Source organism: Ascaphus truei, chromosome 1 (assembly GCF_040206685.1).
Source record: "Ascaphus truei isolate aAscTru1 chromosome 1, aAscTru1.hap1, whole genome shotgun sequence".
Lineage (NCBI taxonomy): Eukaryota > Metazoa > Chordata > Amphibia > Anura > Ascaphidae > Ascaphus > Ascaphus truei.
The window spans coordinates 493,045,342-493,062,798 of NC_134483.1; the positions used below are offsets into that span (position 1 = coordinate 493,045,342).

Below are 17,457 nucleotides of genomic sequence, written 5' to 3' on the forward strand. Positions count from 1 at the left end.
ATCGGCCGCCACTGTAGCTTCTCCATTTTGGCTTTATTTTTGTTAAATAAATCATGACACGGTGTAATATGTCAAGTGTGGCTGTTCATCTGAGGTTGTATTTACCTAATTGTTTGACCTGCTAAGGAACAGATGATTGTGATTATGTCCTGATATGTAAAACCATAGAATTCAAAGAGGGTGTACTTTCTTTTTCACAGTCATGTGCCAGCAAATTCACCCCAAGGTCAGACTGTGCAATGCTCATTGAAATTGCAAAATACCCAAGAGTTACATCTCAGACTCTACAGGCCTCAGTTAGCATGTTAAATGTTAAAGTTCATGACAGTACAATTATAAAAAGACTGAACAAGTATGGTTTGTTTGGAAGGGTTGCCAGGAGAAAGCCTCTTCTCTCTAAAAAGAACATGGCAGCACGGCTTAGGTTTGCAAAGTTGCATCTGAACAAACCACAAGACTTCTGGAACAATGTCCTTTGGACAGACGAGACCAAAGTGGAGATGTTTGGTCTTAATCCACAGCACCACGTTTGGAGAAAACCAAACACAGCATATCAGCACAAACACCTCATACCAACTGTCAAGAACGGCGGTGGAGGGATGATGATTTGGGCTTGTTTTTGCAGCCACAGGCCCTGGGAACCTTGCAGTCATTGAGTCGACCATGAACTCCTCTGTATACCAAAGTATTCTAGACTCACATGTGAGACCACCTGTCTAACAGCTAAAGCTTGGCCGAAATTGGGTCATGCAACAGGACAATGATCCCAAGCACACCAGCAAATCTACAACAGAATGGCTGAAAAGAAAAGAATCAAGGTGTTCCAATGGCCCAGTCAAATTCCAGACCTCAACCCGATTGAAATGCTGTGGCTGGACCTTAAGAGAGCTGTGCATAAACAAATGCCCACAAACCTCAATGAACTGAAGCAACGTTGTAAAGAAGAATGGGCCAAAATTCCTCCACAACGATGTGAGAGACTGATAAAGTCATACAGAAAATGATTACTTCAAGTTATTGCTGCTAAAGGTGGTTCTACAAGCTATTGAATCATAAGGTGTACTTAATTTTTAACACATGGCTTCTCCATTTTGGCTTTATTTTTGTTAAATAAATCATGACGGTGTAATATGTCATGTGTTGTTGTTCATCTGAGGTTGTATTTACCTAATTTTAAGACCTGTTAAGGAACAGATGATTGTTATTATGTCCTGATATGTAAAACCATGGAATTCAAAGAGGGTGTACTTTCTTTTTCACATAGATAGATAGATAGATAGATAGATAGATAGATAGATAGATAGATAGATAGATAGATAGATTACTAAAATTATGTGTCCAAGCATGCACACAGCACTTCTAAGAACTGACAGACAAAAACTGAGAGGATAAAATCATGTTTGTACACAATTTCCTTGTCTGATCTTTATAAAGTCTAAGGATTTGCAGATGTTGCCAGATTTAATGTTCCTGGAGGAGCAAAGTTCTGGGCAATTATTTTGCAAAAAGATTCATGTCAGAACTCCCTTTAACTTTGCAAAAGAATTTGTCATTGTTTTTAACTGCAAATCTCCACAAAATCCAGAAGGAGCAAGATCAACCCAGAAAGAAAAAACAGTAATAGTGTACACTGTATACAGAAATGTGAGAGTGTGGACTGGAGCTTGGCTCATATGTATGCTCACTTACAAGAGATAGGGAGTAATAAAGCAATTACAACCACAGGCTGTTGTGTGCCTCTTTAATGCAGTGACGGCTTTTGGAACCCCAGGATATACAGGCAACAACAGGTAAAAGATAAGGCAGTGCACTGCCAAAAGGAACAGAAGGAGGCTCACGGCATGCAGCATCAAAATGGTGTTTATTCCATGAAAAGTGGATCAAATGTCCCCCCTTAGGTCACAACACGGGTCCACCAACGCGTTTCGGGCAGTATGCCCTTTCTCAATAAACCTTGAGAAAGGGCATACTGCCTGAAACACATTGGTGGACCCCTGTTGTGACCTAAGGGGGGACATTTGATTCTACCTGGGAGATTGCACGCCTAGAACATACCTATGGTTGGACACTCCAGGAGAATATAAGTGAGTGATACTTATGGGTCGCCGTACCCTTTATTTCTCCTTTATTATGGGACTCTGGTCTGTATTATTCATATATGGTGCCGCTGGTATTAGGTACTAGTCCCCTAACGCTATTAGGACTACGCTATGATACATGTTTATATGGAAGGAGTTCATACCAACTGCAGTTTTTTATTACAAAACAGGACTTGTTTTTTCTGATGCGCTGGCTTTCTATATACTATACAGGCAACAACACTGGTGTGCTCCAGGATATGTTGGAGTGAATGTACCTCAAGGAAAAAAGAGAGACATAGTGCAGACCAGAAATTATCAAAGAATTTTAGTGTTAACATAAACACATACTACTCACACTTTGTAACGTTGTTACAGGCAATATTTAAAAAGGTTAAGCTCTCGGTAGCTGGGTCTTTAATGCTGTTTGTGGGTTGCAGGTACTGTGCATCGGCAGGCCTGTATAATCGTCCTCCTCGCCGCGCGCTCCGGTGTGTGACGTCAGCTCCGTGTATTCCCACCTGCTCAGAGCAGCATAGATCTTGCGGTTCTCTTCATCAGGAGTGGCTATTGCTACGAAACGCGTAGAAATTGTATTAAGGCAAGAGCGCATGGAGGCTGGGACTGCTGAGGAACTTGAGAACTGTGAGATCTATGCTGCTCTGAGGAGGTGGGAATACACGGAGGTGATGTCACACGCAGTGAGGAGGATGATCATACAGGCCTGCCGATGCACAGTACCTGCACTGTACACAGCACACCAGTGATATAGGGCACCGAACCCCATGTTTCCTGGTTAGGCTAGGCGGTGACCCAACATTATTGTTGCTGGGAGCTGCCACCTGCGCCCATGATGTAGCTGGGAATGCAGGGGTCAAGCTACCAGCAGGAGCTGGGGGAGGTGCGACCAGGGCACTTAATGTACTAGGCTGAGCGCTGTGATCATTGTTGGTGCTCGTGGAGCAAGTGGGTTTGGGGGTCAGGGGCCAGGGTGCAGTCCCCCATGCCCTACTATCCCTCCTCCCTATAGTCATGACTTCATAAGCCTTTATGTCAGGGGAGGAGGTTGTGCCTGTGGAGAGAGGTTAAGGGAGGAGCTTCCCCTTTAAGTTCTAATTAGCTCCCTATCTGATAAGGAAGAAAAACTGACAGTTTCTAAAAACATGCAGGTCTCTTTTTTCCTCCCTCCTCAGCAAGCAGCTGCACCTCGACCCTCCCAACAGAGCTCCCAAATCAAATAAAGAAATAACTCAACTTAAAATGAGGAGGGGGAAGCGAGGATGGAGGAGTATTTCCTAACTTAATAGTATCTCCAGTGGTTTATATGTCCCCTCAAACCTCCCTCCAAATAAAGTTACAGAGAGATGCCTGTGCTGGAAAAGCAACGTGTACCCTGGTAGATATGCTAATATCTGTATGTAGCCATGTGTAAAAATGGTGTACATCTCTTTCTCATGCTGGCAGTAAACCTGGTAAGTATGCAGGGTTGCCAGCAACAATCATGGAGGTTTGCCCTCACACCCTGGTGAGGTGTCATATGTAACAAGGGAAGTGACAACATGCTCTGTGTCCACTGTTAGTGACACAGAGGGTTGTCTGCTTTCTGAGTCTATATAAGACACAGAACTGCCAAAAGTTGGTGGTTGAGTCTAGGTTGCAGCCTGGTGTTAACATGGAGTTTCTGCAGCAGTTCAAGGCCGTCAGGTTCCAGTGCAAGTTGACTACACACTGTGTTCAGGGACCTGACACAGATGGTGATCTCCCTTAGGGGAGAGGTGAACCAACTCTATTGAGAGAGGAGGAACCTTCGGAAGGGAGGGTTCCTCAAAAAGATGAGCGGCTGAGCACGACCGCGATGAGGGGCAGTCTGCCTAATCAGATGAAAATAAAGATGCCCTTGTTCACTACATCCCTTCTGTGTGAGTGTGGAGTCATTCTGCAGAAGGAGGTACCACAGAGGAGTTCCCCATCAGATACATCCCCCTGTGGCCGCAGAGATCCTGATGGGGTGGAGGCACTGCATCGAATGTGAGTAGGACTCAGAGACACTACCTCAGACGCCTGTCATGCTGATATCCCCATACCAACCCAGCGGGAGACTCAGGAGTCCTGTAAGCCAGCAGCTGCACCCCAATATACACAGACATGTAATGGGGCCAGTAGACCACAGGGGCCAATGTGAGATTGGGTTGGTGTCTAACCGTTACATGTACAAAGTATATTTAAATGAGTTACACATCCTAAAATATATGCTTAAGACCAATAAATCTAAAGGCCCTTGTTTTGAAGGGGTATCAGTATGAGACCCAACAGTATTAGAACCCACAACCCTGCCATTCAGGGCAGCAGCTCCTCCTCCTCCTCCTCATATTTCAGGCTATGGAGGGAAATTGCAATTTCAATCTTGTCAGATTTGAGGTAGTGAGAAACAAATGTGAGTTGTTTAGAAGTGATGTAGCCTTTTCCACTTTTCAGAGCTTCTAGAATACAGCAAGTTTGCAAAAATTTGACTTTTGTCATTCCGCCCGGATTTGCACAGCCAGAATGAAAACGCTTCTAAAAAAAAAGCCTTTTTTGCATGGTTTGGACATGTGATAAAGGCTTACAGAATAGCAAAGCATGCAAGTTTGCTTTGAAAATGTACTTTAGAAGTGATTTGTCACACTTTGAAGCTAGTAGAATAGGCCCCTATGTGTCTGTTCTCAATCACACACATGGGGGGGTGAGTTTTTTTGGGGGGGGGCAAGATTATAAGATGCGAACCAGGGGCTCTCATGGAGCTAAACAGTGCTGGGGGTCCACAGATACTCACAGGTGCAGCACTTTGTACATTGTCAGAGCTACAGGTATATAAGAAAATAATATTATAATCTTCAATTCTTAGTGATATGTAACACATCTATCAATGCTAATTATTTTTTACAAGAACTGTACATAGACATAACAATATTCCATCTGCACACAAAAAGTTAATTGCATTAGAAATAATTTTTATTCATGTTTACATATGTGACCTTTTTTGTTTTCTCTTGACTATGGTTGACAAAAGTTGAAAAACTATAGTCTACTGTTTTATCTGTGGATGTGAGTATATGCATTGACCGATCATTTAAATCTAGGGAATATTGAGCAATATTTCTTTGTACCATGCCTTATTCTATCCATCATATGTTTTCTAGAAATACACATTGTGGGAACCACGACCAACTATTTGCTGCTAACAAAATAAACTTTAAAAGAAGTGATCTCGTGGCTCTGAAAGTAGAGAACTTAGTCCATATCCCAATGTCAACTCATTTTTCTTGGCAAAACATTCCTGGACGGGTTTAAATGTGCCTGTTAATTTTACTATTTACTGCACTTAGTACGCTGGGAGCCATACTCACCAAGAACTGCTTCTCCATAATACACCTTCAATGCTGGAAAACACCTTTGGCAATGGATTGGACCTTAAAGAGTCACATTTACTGAGCTGTATTATTCCATACCACAGAGAGGGTAGAAGAGATACTGACACACAGACTTGCTGAATAAGGAAATGTATTGTTCCAAATGAATAAATTTTTCAGCTGCATGTAACCCTTGTTCCCCCCTCCCCCCCGACACATCTGTGGTGCATGAGGGCAGATTATATGCATAGTGGTGGTGCATACCTGCGTGGAACAGGAGGGCCTGAGCTTCCCACGGTGTTATGGGGGGAGACAGGACCAGGCTTCTGGGGCATTGGCCTCCATGGTATCTTAGTGGTGGTGCAGCGCCTCCATCTTCTATAGCTCCCAGGGATATGGGAGAGGACCCATATAGAGGAACCACCCTGGTCCAGGGGTGAATACTCAAAATCACACAGTCTTTGGTAAAAGCCACAGGGTCTTTATTGTACTCACAGCTTATTAGAGCAGCACACAGCAGCAATAGTACACAGCAAAACACTTCCTTCACAGTGTACAGGATCTGTCTCCTTCTCCTCTCCTTCCCTCCAAATAGTTCTCCTCAGGATGGTCTGAAGGGGGGTATTTGCTCCCTGCCTCCACCCTCAGCCCAGGGCGCTCAGGGTGGGGCTAGCTCTTCCCTCACCCCCTAAGCAGGGTGAGGGGCACTGGTCCACCTATAACTCACTAGGCCCTACTCCTCTGGAACCTATGATCTAGCTCACACAATCTGACTGTCCAGTCAGACACTCCAACACTAACAGAACAGAGAGCACACAGGAACTGCAACTAAGTTTGGTCAGCCCCGCCCCTCATGACATCAACAGAACCTCCCCTCTGCATCAGGCCTACAGCAGAGTGAGGCTTGTATCTATCAATCAGGCAGGGCTTACAAGGGGGGAAAACCCATGATTACTACTGGGGCCTGTCATTAACAGGACTTACCACAGTAGTAGGAAGATGTTATAGCCCATGCTGTTTACAGGGGCTACATGCAAATAACAGCCTTTGTCAAGGTGAGGGCCCTTGACAAAGGTTGTTATTTGCAACCGGAACGTTGGTTCATTTGACACAATAAATGTATCTATTTAGCAAGTCTGTGTGCCTCTATATCTCATATCCTCTCTGATGATTTCTTTGGGACCTAAGGATTCTCTTCTGTTATGGAGCACCGGCTGATAAGTATCCTGTGATTCTTTTCAGTGTGCCTGCATTTTTCTTCTAACTGCATATGTTATTCCATAACACACCTTCCAGGACAAAAGTAACCTTACAGGCAATTCACTTGAATGTTATGTTAAAGGGTACATTTACTGTAATAAGCCGTATTACAAGGTCTTTCGTAGATTAGCACTGCTTAGTAAATATTACCCTGTGTTCTCTATGCAACAATACATTATAAAGCAAAATAGAACAGCATACTGTATAAAATATAATAAAGCGGGGGCGTGGCTTGGAGCTCAGGCAAGATGGACGTGTAGTGCTTAAGCTCCTGGATAGCAAAACCACAAGCTTTATCCATCACAGGGCATCGTCGCTCTAATTACCAAAAAAGACACAGATTTAGAGTGTAGTAGAGCTGGGGATCACCACAAACTGAGACTTGATCAAATCGGACTATATTTGGGGAAATTACCCACTTATGGGGCCTAGATGGTGTGGCTGCATGTAAACCTACTGTAGGCCGAAGAGACACGAGGCCCTGCAGTATCAAACGGATAAACAGGCACTCAATAAAACCATAAAATCAGGCACTCACACACAGATGCAAAATACAACATATTTGACTTTATCACAGAACAGAAAAGTATAAGAACAGAGCTGAAAAAACGTGAGTTGGATTCTGCCCTCTCCTCTTGAGACCCTGGAGAATACACAGGCGAGCTGACTCGCAGATCTGTCCCCCCAACCCCCCTTTAAACAATTAAATTGGAACCTGGTCTGCCTCCCACTCCTGCCAACCCAAATTAGGAAAATCTCTCTTCCTGGACACCCCTCCTCCCACGGGTCTCGGCTGTAGCAGAGCTGTCAACTGCCAAGCCTGTCTCCCTATTCCCGAGCGCTACACACCCCTGTCACTCGGCGCCATTCCACCTAGGGGGCTCACGGGTGCTGCGAGCTGTACCCACACCTGAGCCTCAGTCCCCCGGGGCCTGATCGCCCTTCCTCACGAGTGCTGCAGCCTGTCCCCCGCCTGAGCATATCTCCCCCTGCGCGCTCTGGAGGAAGAAGTGAGGGAGTAGCGGGACATGGCACCCAAAATGGCTGCCATTGCTCTGTGAGGGAGAGAGAGCTGAGTACCGGTCATACCTTCCCCCGGCCAGCGGTCCGTCAGAACGCGCCTTCCTGCTCCGTGGTCCTGCGCTCCCCCCCCCCCGCCTCCTGCCGTCCCTACTGGGGTCTGAGACTACCTGTGGGGTCTGCGGGGGTGGCGGAGGGCTCGGGTGCGACTGGAGGCTAATTAACATGGCCGCCATGGCTCTGTAGCTGCACGCAGCCCTTACCTCTCCCGGCCGGCAGAAAATCTGACCAGCGCGCCTTCCTGCTATTCCCCCCGGCCTCCCTGTGCTGCCATCGATCTGCCTGCACTGTTGTGGTGCGGAGGGGGGCTGAGAACAGCTGCTACAGCTGCTACAGCAGGATCGGAGCTGCCTGGATCTCTGCGTTCCAGCCTGCGTGTCGGCGAAATCCAAGATGGCCGCCGCAGGTTGGATTTAAAGGTATATCTCCCCCCAGGCACATAAATAAATAAAAAACACCAAAACACAAAAACTAACCAGCCTGAGTAACACACAAGCATATGCACCACAGAAAAGCTGAAAAACAGGGCTCTGAGTTGTATTCCAACACACTCTCTCCCCAGCCCTAATCTTCACAATAAAAAAAAAAAGGAAAAAATATATATATATACAGCCACTGTGCAGAAAAACCTCCCCTGACGTTGGAGCTCCCCAATGCTTGGCTACCTACGATTAAAAAATAAAGAAATGAAGGCGCATGCGCGAAGGCTAAGGGAATGGATGCGTGAGTGAAGAGCTCCTTCCCCCTCGCCAGACTAGAAGCATTTAAAGTGCACTAAAACTAGCGTGAACACCACAAAACGGGATTAAATCACGATAGGAGCATACAGAGATGCAAGCCAAAACAAAATCGGGCAAAACCAAGGCAGTTCTCACTACCTACTTTAATAAAACTGATCCGGCCCGCACCCACAGAATGGGACCCTCACCACCGCATGTCACTTCTGATTCTGAGGATGATCCGCCTATGGAACAATCAGAACTCCGGTCCACGGAAGCTATGACACGCAGGATCATGAGAGAGTTCTGTGATGAACTAAAATCTCACTTACACTCTGAACTCTCTGATCTTCGCAGAGACATTGCCGGAATTGGCGCCAGAACCGACGAAGTAGAGACGCGGCTAGATTCAACGATCAAAGCGGTCCGCAAAACTGAAAAAGTGACCACAAACTTGCAGGCACAAATAAATGAACTTGCGCTTAAACAAGAAGATGCCGAAAACCGCGATCGGCGCAACAACATCAGGGTGAGAGGAGTCCCTGAGGAGATCGCTGATCCGGAGGAGTTCCTCACAAAATGGCTGACAAGCCTGTTCCCCGACAGGCCTGAAGCGGATCTCCATCTTGACAGATGTCACAGGGCCCTCAGGTCCAAGCCCCAGCCAAACGATCCCCCGAGAGACATCATCGCAAGGCTACACTTTTTTAGAATTAAAGAAGCAGTCTGCCAAATCGCACGCGCAAAGGGATCCGTGGAGTTTGAGGGGATCAAACTCCTGATTTTCCAGGACCTCTCACCGACTACCCTGCTTAAGCGCAAAGCCATTGGCCCGGTCACCAGACTCCTCCGAGACAAGGGGATCAGGTACCGGTGGGTATTCCCCTTCGGTCTCCAGGTCCTAAAGAATGGAGCCGCACACATACTACGCTCCCCTGAAGACCAAGACCGCTTTCTAGTGAAGCTGGGCCTCAAGGAACAAATTACGCACCTGCAAGTCGCAGAAACAGCCTCCCCGGAGCCGGGCTGGAACCGAGTGACTCGCCAACGCAGCAAGTCACGGGATATGGCCCTTAACTGAGGTCCGGCAACAACCAGTTGAGCCTTAAAGCGGCACGACCACTGGACTGCTCGTTTGTCCATCCACGTTGTCCATAAAGTTGGGACCTTCAAAAGTTTGGTTTGAGACGGCGGCCATCTTGCTACCCCCGCGGAAGCGCTCTGCACTCGGAGGCGGCCAGCAGCCATCTTGAAGGGTCCATGCAGCACTGCAGAAGAGGGAGACACAGATGACGGGGGCGCCCCCCACTCCCTACAGGGGGCACACTAAAGAGTCCCGATATATGCGGTTGACGCATCTGGCGGCCGCTTCTCCCCCCATATCCACGCCCAACTCACCCCTCGGTGTGGACAGCTGATCCTGCGGCGTCATGGAGGCGTCATCACAAAGGACTTCCCGTTAGTCCTGGGGGGAATGTGCACACCCATGGGCATAGTGGCACAGAACACCCAATGTGATGGGGGGGGTGGGTCAGTGTTTATCGGAGGGGGTTGGGTGGGGTGGGGGCGACGGGACACGGGGCATGACCGCCACTATATAGAAAGAGAGTCATGGTTCGCCCCCTCCCCCCCCCTGCCGCCTGTATTATATATATATTGTGCGATACCTGGGGAAGACAAGCAAGGGAGGGACTGTGAGCTAGAGGTGCTAACTAGTGATCTCCACATTATCAATGCCCTTCTTAGCATCGTAAGAGCACTGATCCCACAGCTGAGACCCCCCTAGTATAAATCCCTCCCTATGAGGAACTACTCTCCTGACAGGTAGCCGTCCCCTTAATGCAGACATCCACCATAGCGTCCGCCTGGCTGGTCTCTGGGTTACCTTATCCCCATATAAAAAATAAAATAAAAATAATGGGGAAAAAAAAAAAAAAAAAAATTGTTGTTATGCAAAGTTCACGCTAGTTGTATTTTCATCCACAAAAGTCGAGGGGGAGTCTTCTCCCTTCCCTGGCTATCGTCATGAAGCCGACATGGCATGTCCTAGCTTATTATAGGACAAGCCACAAAGTCCTCTGGGAGGAGCATGCCCCAAACTCCAGGGGCAACTGCACAGGCTGTGCAGATAATTGCTGGCAATTTGCCCTCCCAAAGGCAAGAGATCCACAAGAGTCTTTGACCCTTATTGGTTCTCCACTGTTGTTTATGTTACTAATGTTTTTTGTCTCCTTTCCTCCCCCTCCCCTCCCCACCGGAATGCCGCGACATCTGTCCGAAATCAATGACCGCCTCTGCAACACACTCGCTCCAAAGACACTGGATGTACAGGTACCACACCCCACCACTCTGTATAACACACAGATCCCACTTACACTAGCCCTCCAATACATCTTACCATGGGGCTGACTATATTATCTCACAACGTAAAAGGCCTCAATAGCCCAAGCAAGAGAAAGGTAGCTTGTACTGACTATCAAAGAAAGCAGGCGGACATTATCCTAATCCAGGAAACACACTTTAGCTCTAAGAACACTCCAAAATACCTGGACAAACACTTCCGACAATTCTATACCTCCTCGTCTACTACAAAAAAACGAGGAGTAGCCATCATCTTTCACAATAAATGCCCTTTCCATCTAGAGAAAACCCTCAAAGATAAGGAAGGCAGATACCTAATCCTAATAGGCACCCTAAATAATCAACCACTAACATTGGCAACACTGTATGCCCCCAATATCCAAGAGCCACAATTCTTCACGACCTTTTTCAACAAACTACATACAACTGCCAAGGGTCCCATAATTGTAGCAGGAGACTTTAACCTAGCTCTAAATCCCAAGCTCGATAGGTCACATCAAACTCAGCGTTACCCAAAGGCTATCCCAAAGGCCCTACGTAGGGGTCTAGCAAAAAACCAACTGCTAGACATATGGCGGGAACAACACCCCCACGACAGGGATTATACCTTCTTCTCCCACCCGCATTCAACTTATAGCAGAATCGATTACTTCTTTATCTCTAGCAGACTGGTCCCGCAGATCTCCCATACAGGGATCCATGATATTTCATGGTCAGATCATGCGCCTATAGAGCTACGGTGCACCCAGCTAATTCTGGACAGACCTAGAGCAAACTGGAAACTTAATGAAGCCCTATTAAAGAACCCTTTCACCGCTCAATTAGTGGCCAACGAAATAGAGCAATTTTTCCAACTGAACGATGGTTCAGTAGACTCCTATCTATCCCTATGGGAGGCTCATAAAGCCACGCTCAGGGGCACACTTATTAGTATAGCGTCTAGAAAAAAGAGAGAACGTGAATACAAGTTAAATTTACTACAACCTAAATTGAAAACCCTAGAAGACAAACATAAACAATCCAATAACCCCAACCTACTCAAACCAATAAGAGATGCCAAAATAGAAATAAATCTTCTATTAACATCCCAGGCTGATATGTCCCTGAATTGGTCAAAGAGGAAATTTTTCGATAAAGCAAATAAGCCAGATACTATGCTCGCCAACAAACTGAGAGACAGACCCCCTAATTATAGTATACAAGCCATTAAAAGATCCTCGGGCTCTATCTCTGGCAATCCATCTGTAATTGTTGAAGAATTCAAGTCATTCTATGAGAAACTATATAATGGGGATAAAATAGTACATAACCAAAATACCGAACGATCTCGTGAGTCATTTCTCTCGAGTTCAAAACTACCAAAGCTGACGGTTGAGGAGAGAGGGCGACTGAGTCTCGACTTTACCATAGAAGAGCTAGATCTAGTTATAGACAACCTTAAGACCTCGAAGGCCCCGGGTCCAGATGGCTTCTCGGGCCTCTATTATAAAAAATTCAGCAAAATTTTGGCCCCATACCTGCTCAAAATGTTCAACGCGGTTTTGGCAGGACAACCCTTCCCCGAAAACATGCTCCAAGCGTCAATCTCCGTAATTCATAAATCTGGCAAAGACCCATTAGATTGTAAAAGTTATAGACCTATCTCGCTTATCAACACGGACATTAAAATCTATGCTAAATTGATTGCCAATAGATTAAGTCAGATCCTACCTAGACTAATACACCCAGATCAAGTCGGATTCATTAAAGATAGACAAGCGGGAGATAATATCCGTCGAATCGTTGATCTGCTAGAAGTAGCCAAATCGCAAAAAGTAAAAATTATGGTGTTAAGTCTAGATGCAGAAAAGGCCTTTGATAGGATCGACTGGGCATACTTAAAAGCTACACTTGGAGCATTTGGTTTCGAGAATAAATTAATATCAGCTATTATGGCGCTGTACTCTGGTCCGACAGCCAAAGTGATGCACCAAGGCTACCCCTCGGACATATTTAAGATCAAGAGTGGCACGAGACAGGGTTGCCCCCTCTCGCCCTTACTCTTTGCCATGTGCATGGAACCGTTAGCGGCACATGTGAGAGAGAATCCGGATATTTCCGGTCTCAAATTAGATAATCAATCCCACAAAATAGCCCTCTATGCTGACGATGTGCTAATGGTCTTGTCTAAACCACTCACCTCCCTCCCTAACCTCTTCAGCCTATTAGATAAGTTCAACAAAATTTCAGGATTTAAAATAAACCAGTCAAAGTCAGAAGCCCTGAACGTTACCATTCCAAAACCAGAAGAAAAACTGATCTCTTTAAACTTCAACTTTCGCTGGCAACCTAAGGCAATTAAATACTTAGGGGTATTTATTACAAGTGAATATAAATCAATTTATAAAGCAAACTATCCCAAATTAATTAAAGCACTGAAGGAGGATATAAGAAGGTGGGCGAAATTCAATATCTCTTGGATAGGAAAAATATATAGCATAAAAATGAATGTTCTCCCACGCATCTTATACTTATTCCAAACCCTCCCAGTACCGTTAAATTTGAAGGAAATTAGAGATCTACAATCCGCCATTTTTACATTTATTTGGGGAGGCAAAAAGCCTAGAATAAATAGTCAGACCCTAATGAAACACCCAACAGAAGGGGGCTTAGCAGTACCTTGCTTAATTTCATACTATCGAGCGGCCCAATTATGTCAACTCTCCCAATGGCAAACAAACCCTGATTTGAAGCGATGGGTCGCATTGGAAAGCAAAGCCTGTTCCCCATTGGAACTAAGCAACCTATTATGGACTCCAAAAATAGCAAGAAAATCCGCTATACTTCAGCCGCTATCCTCAATGACCAACTCATTAGCAATCTGGGATGTTACCAAATTTCGATGCGGACTTACGTCCAAAAAATCCCTGATGACAACCCTATGGGGTAACCCACACTTTGCTCCGGGTATGCCTAGCGCTAACTTTCAAATTTGGAAACAGCATAATATTATGAGATTACAAGATCTGGTGGTGGACAACAAACTCATATCATTTGCACAAATTAGAGAAGAGAAAAATATCCCACAATCAGAATTCTATAGATACCTCCAGATCAGAGCCTTTTACAACAACTCAACCCCATATCCACCATTGACAACTTTCGAAAAGCTCTGTCTGAATGAGACTAATACGAAGGGACTCACATCGCAGATGTATAGAGAAGTGATCGGTTCTGGAATTAAAGTCACCCATAAACTAGGCTACATGCTAAAATGGGAAACAGACTTAGGGGAGACCCTAGATTTAGACGAGTGGACACAAATAGCAACAACAGCTGCTAAGAGCTCGATTTGCACAACATTAAAGGAGAACGCATATAAGGTCCTAATGAGGTGGTACCTCACCCCGCTTAGAATATCCAAATTTGTACACGGTAGTTCTCCGCTCTGTCCTAGACAGTGTGGAGAACCCGCTGATCTGTTACATATGCTGTGGTCCTGCCCCCGGCTGAGTCCACTATGGAAAAAAATCATCAATTGGCTTCAGAGGCTTTTAGGCCTCGACATCCCATTTGACCCCGGGCTCTTCCTTTTGGGAAGAGCACGACAGGGCTTCTCAAAGGCAACTCTTAAACTAATAGCTCATTTTGCTACAGCCGTGCGGTGCGAGATCGCAGCATTATGGAAACAAAGTGAAATTCCTGTTATCCCCAAAATTCGGAACAAAATTTGGTTCATATGCCAGATGGAAAAATTGACAAGTTTAGTCAATGACACTGGCGAAAATTTCCTAAAAGTCTGGACGCCTTGGCTGGCCCAGACAGACATCCCTGGGGTGGAGAGTTCCACCGTTTTGCTTTAATAGTAGCTAGATGCGTTCTCCGGTGATGGAGTAGCCCACCCAGCAGCAACAAATTAAACTAGACATCGGTCTCGGAGGCGATGAGCAGAGTCGCGGCATCCCGTCCTCCCTCCCCCTCCCACCCTCTTCCCCTCCCCCCCCCCACCTAACTTTACTTTATGATTATTTATTATTTAAGATTATGTCAATACTTATAACTATGTTTTGATGACAATGTTTGCGCTCAGCTGTTATACATAAGAGATATGAATAATGCATGTCACAGTACTGGAAATAAAATGTATATATGCTGTATTTTCACAAAAATAAAAAATACAAGTTAAAAAAAAAAAAAAAATATAATAAAGCAAGTAAAAAAAACTCTATTGTATTGTTACATAATCTGTTGCAAGCACATTTGCTAAATGCAAATTTGCTCTGAAACTTTGAAAAATATGACATAGCTATAGAACGATGGATAACCCAAGAGGAACTGTACAGGATATGTACTTGTTTCAAGCAAGGACAACTACGACATCAAACCGTTTGAGAATCTTTCCTACAAGGTTATTTCACTTAAAGTTCTCGTATTTGAAATAGGTATTTGACATTTCATTTTCCTGTTTTAACTTTTGTTCTGTATCACTCTTCAGACAGCGTCGAAGATGAAATGGAAATGGCCACCGTGCGGCATCGCCCCGAGGCTCTGGAACTGCTGGAGGCACAGACTCAATTCACCAAGAAGGAGCTTCAGATTCTGTATAGGGGATTCAAGAACGTGAGCATTTTATTTCTGCATTTCAATCATTCCATATGCAAACCAAGCCAAGTCCCTAAGACTTGGCAGAGAGGAAAAAATGAAATGCGAAAGGGTATTTGTTTATCTGATCAGTGACAAAATTTCCAACATTGTAAAATGTAAGCAAAACACCAAATTAAATAGGATATCCGATTTTGTATTTAATATGACAGTATTTGAAAGCTGTTTAAATCTGTTTACAATATAGGGTCCATGTTAAAATGGAGAAGTAGCTATTTTGCATGTCAGTGCCCAGAATCCCTGGCTTCAGCAGAAGCACTGTATGCTAAAAGATAATGGGAAAAGGCAGGGTTGTAGACCTGTATCAGCCATGTGAATGTGCTCACAAGTAGTATTTTTATTTGCTTTAAATATGTATAATATTTCAATCTGTTATGGTCAGTTCTTTAAAGCTGCAGTTCAAGCAATATCCTACATATGTTTTTTTTTAATAAATCAGTTCTGGACTATGAGAAACATTTGAAAGACATTTTGAATGTATTCTAATTAAACAAGCATTTTTGTTTCTATAGAAACTATTTACAAAGTCACATGCCCTTCCTTTCTGAGACAGGCTCTGGCTCTTGAGCCCTGCCCTCTCTTTAGCAGTGCACCAATTGTATCTAGTGCCTGCCTGGTCACATGATCTTCCACACAGAACTTTGCATCCTGGGTACTCTTCCGCTGCACTAACAGTGAATTAAATAACCCCCGATTCGGAAATCGATTACAGGAGAACTGATCGATCGGCAATTTAGCTCATCAGTTGTCAGTGTGCAGATTGTATTGATGCACATATTGAATGGAAGAAAAGAAAAAAAATTAAACGCAGCTTGATCTGCCGCTTTAAAGACCTACTCTGGTCTATCAACAATGTGTTCCTCTGCGGACCATGTGTAATGGGCGAACTTTTTGCCAAAGTTCAAATCCGGTATCAATATGGTGTTCCGTCACAAGTTCAACTTTTCCCGCGTTCATCTGAGTTTGAGAAAGGTTGACTCTAAGGGGCCTATGCAGAGAGCAGCGAATTTTAAAATTGGCGAATTTATTAAAAAGTAGCTTTTTTGGAGAGTTTTATTCTCCATATGCAGAAAAGTGCGAATTCTGCTATGTTTAACATGGATGCGTGTGGCGAGTTTAAATTGGCGAGATGCGCGCTTCAGAAACGTGTAAAAACAAATTCGCGCCTTTTTTTTCCTTTGCTATGGCCGCGAGCGGCAGCTTCTTGCCAGTTTTTTCTGGCGAGGCAAAAAGGAGACAATCGCGCCATTTTATTGGCGCGAACAGCCACTAGATGCCGTTCGCGCCTCTCTGCATACGGATATTTTTAAAACTGGCGAGATTGAGGTTCTCGCCAGCCGCGAGGCGAGTTTTACAAATAGAAAAGAAAAATTGGCGCGTTTTTCGGAACTCGCCATTTTCTGCTGCTTTCTGCGCGATTTTCTCCAAAAAATGGCGAATTTCGAAATAGCGCTGCTCTCTGCATAGGCCCCTATATGTTTTTTTCATTCGATTAAGAAAATAACGTTTAAAAAAAAAAAAAAAAAAAAAACTTGCAGCAAAAAAAAAAACAGCAAACGTTGGCAGAATGACATGCCTTCAACCGGGTTTTGAATAACAAAAGGTTCAGACTAACTTTTACGGGTTTGCGGAGAAATGGAAACTATTGTCAGTAAGATCGCAGTGCCAAACTGTGACACATTCAACATTACTAACAATGAGCATTGTATATATTTTCTACTAAATAGCAAGTAATATTTTAGCTCTATTATAAGTCCCTTGAATACAAAGACAACAATGGCAAATGTCACGGAGACTTCTACCTTGGGAGCCCGTAACCTATAACTTGGTCATTTAAATCTTCAGAATGTTGTTCCTAATTAGAGGGCACATTATGTCCACCTCATGGCATTTATTAAATTAACTGTTTTTTCAGTATAACATTTTGGA

At 44.6% G+C, this 17,457-nt stretch overlaps 1 protein-coding gene across 1 annotated transcript in view; it reads left to right on the plus strand.

Annotated features, from left to right (window-relative positions):
- Positions 1–17,457, plus strand: part of KCNIP4 (potassium voltage-gated channel interacting protein 4) — a 591,667-nt gene that overhangs the window by 469,495 nt on the left and 104,715 nt on the right. The window contains exon 2 of the mRNA XM_075568647.1: positions 15,362–15,486. Within this exon, the coding sequence (XP_075424762.1) occupies positions 15,362–15,486 (125 nt within the window). The remainder of the gene's footprint in view (positions 1–15,361; positions 15,487–17,457) is intronic.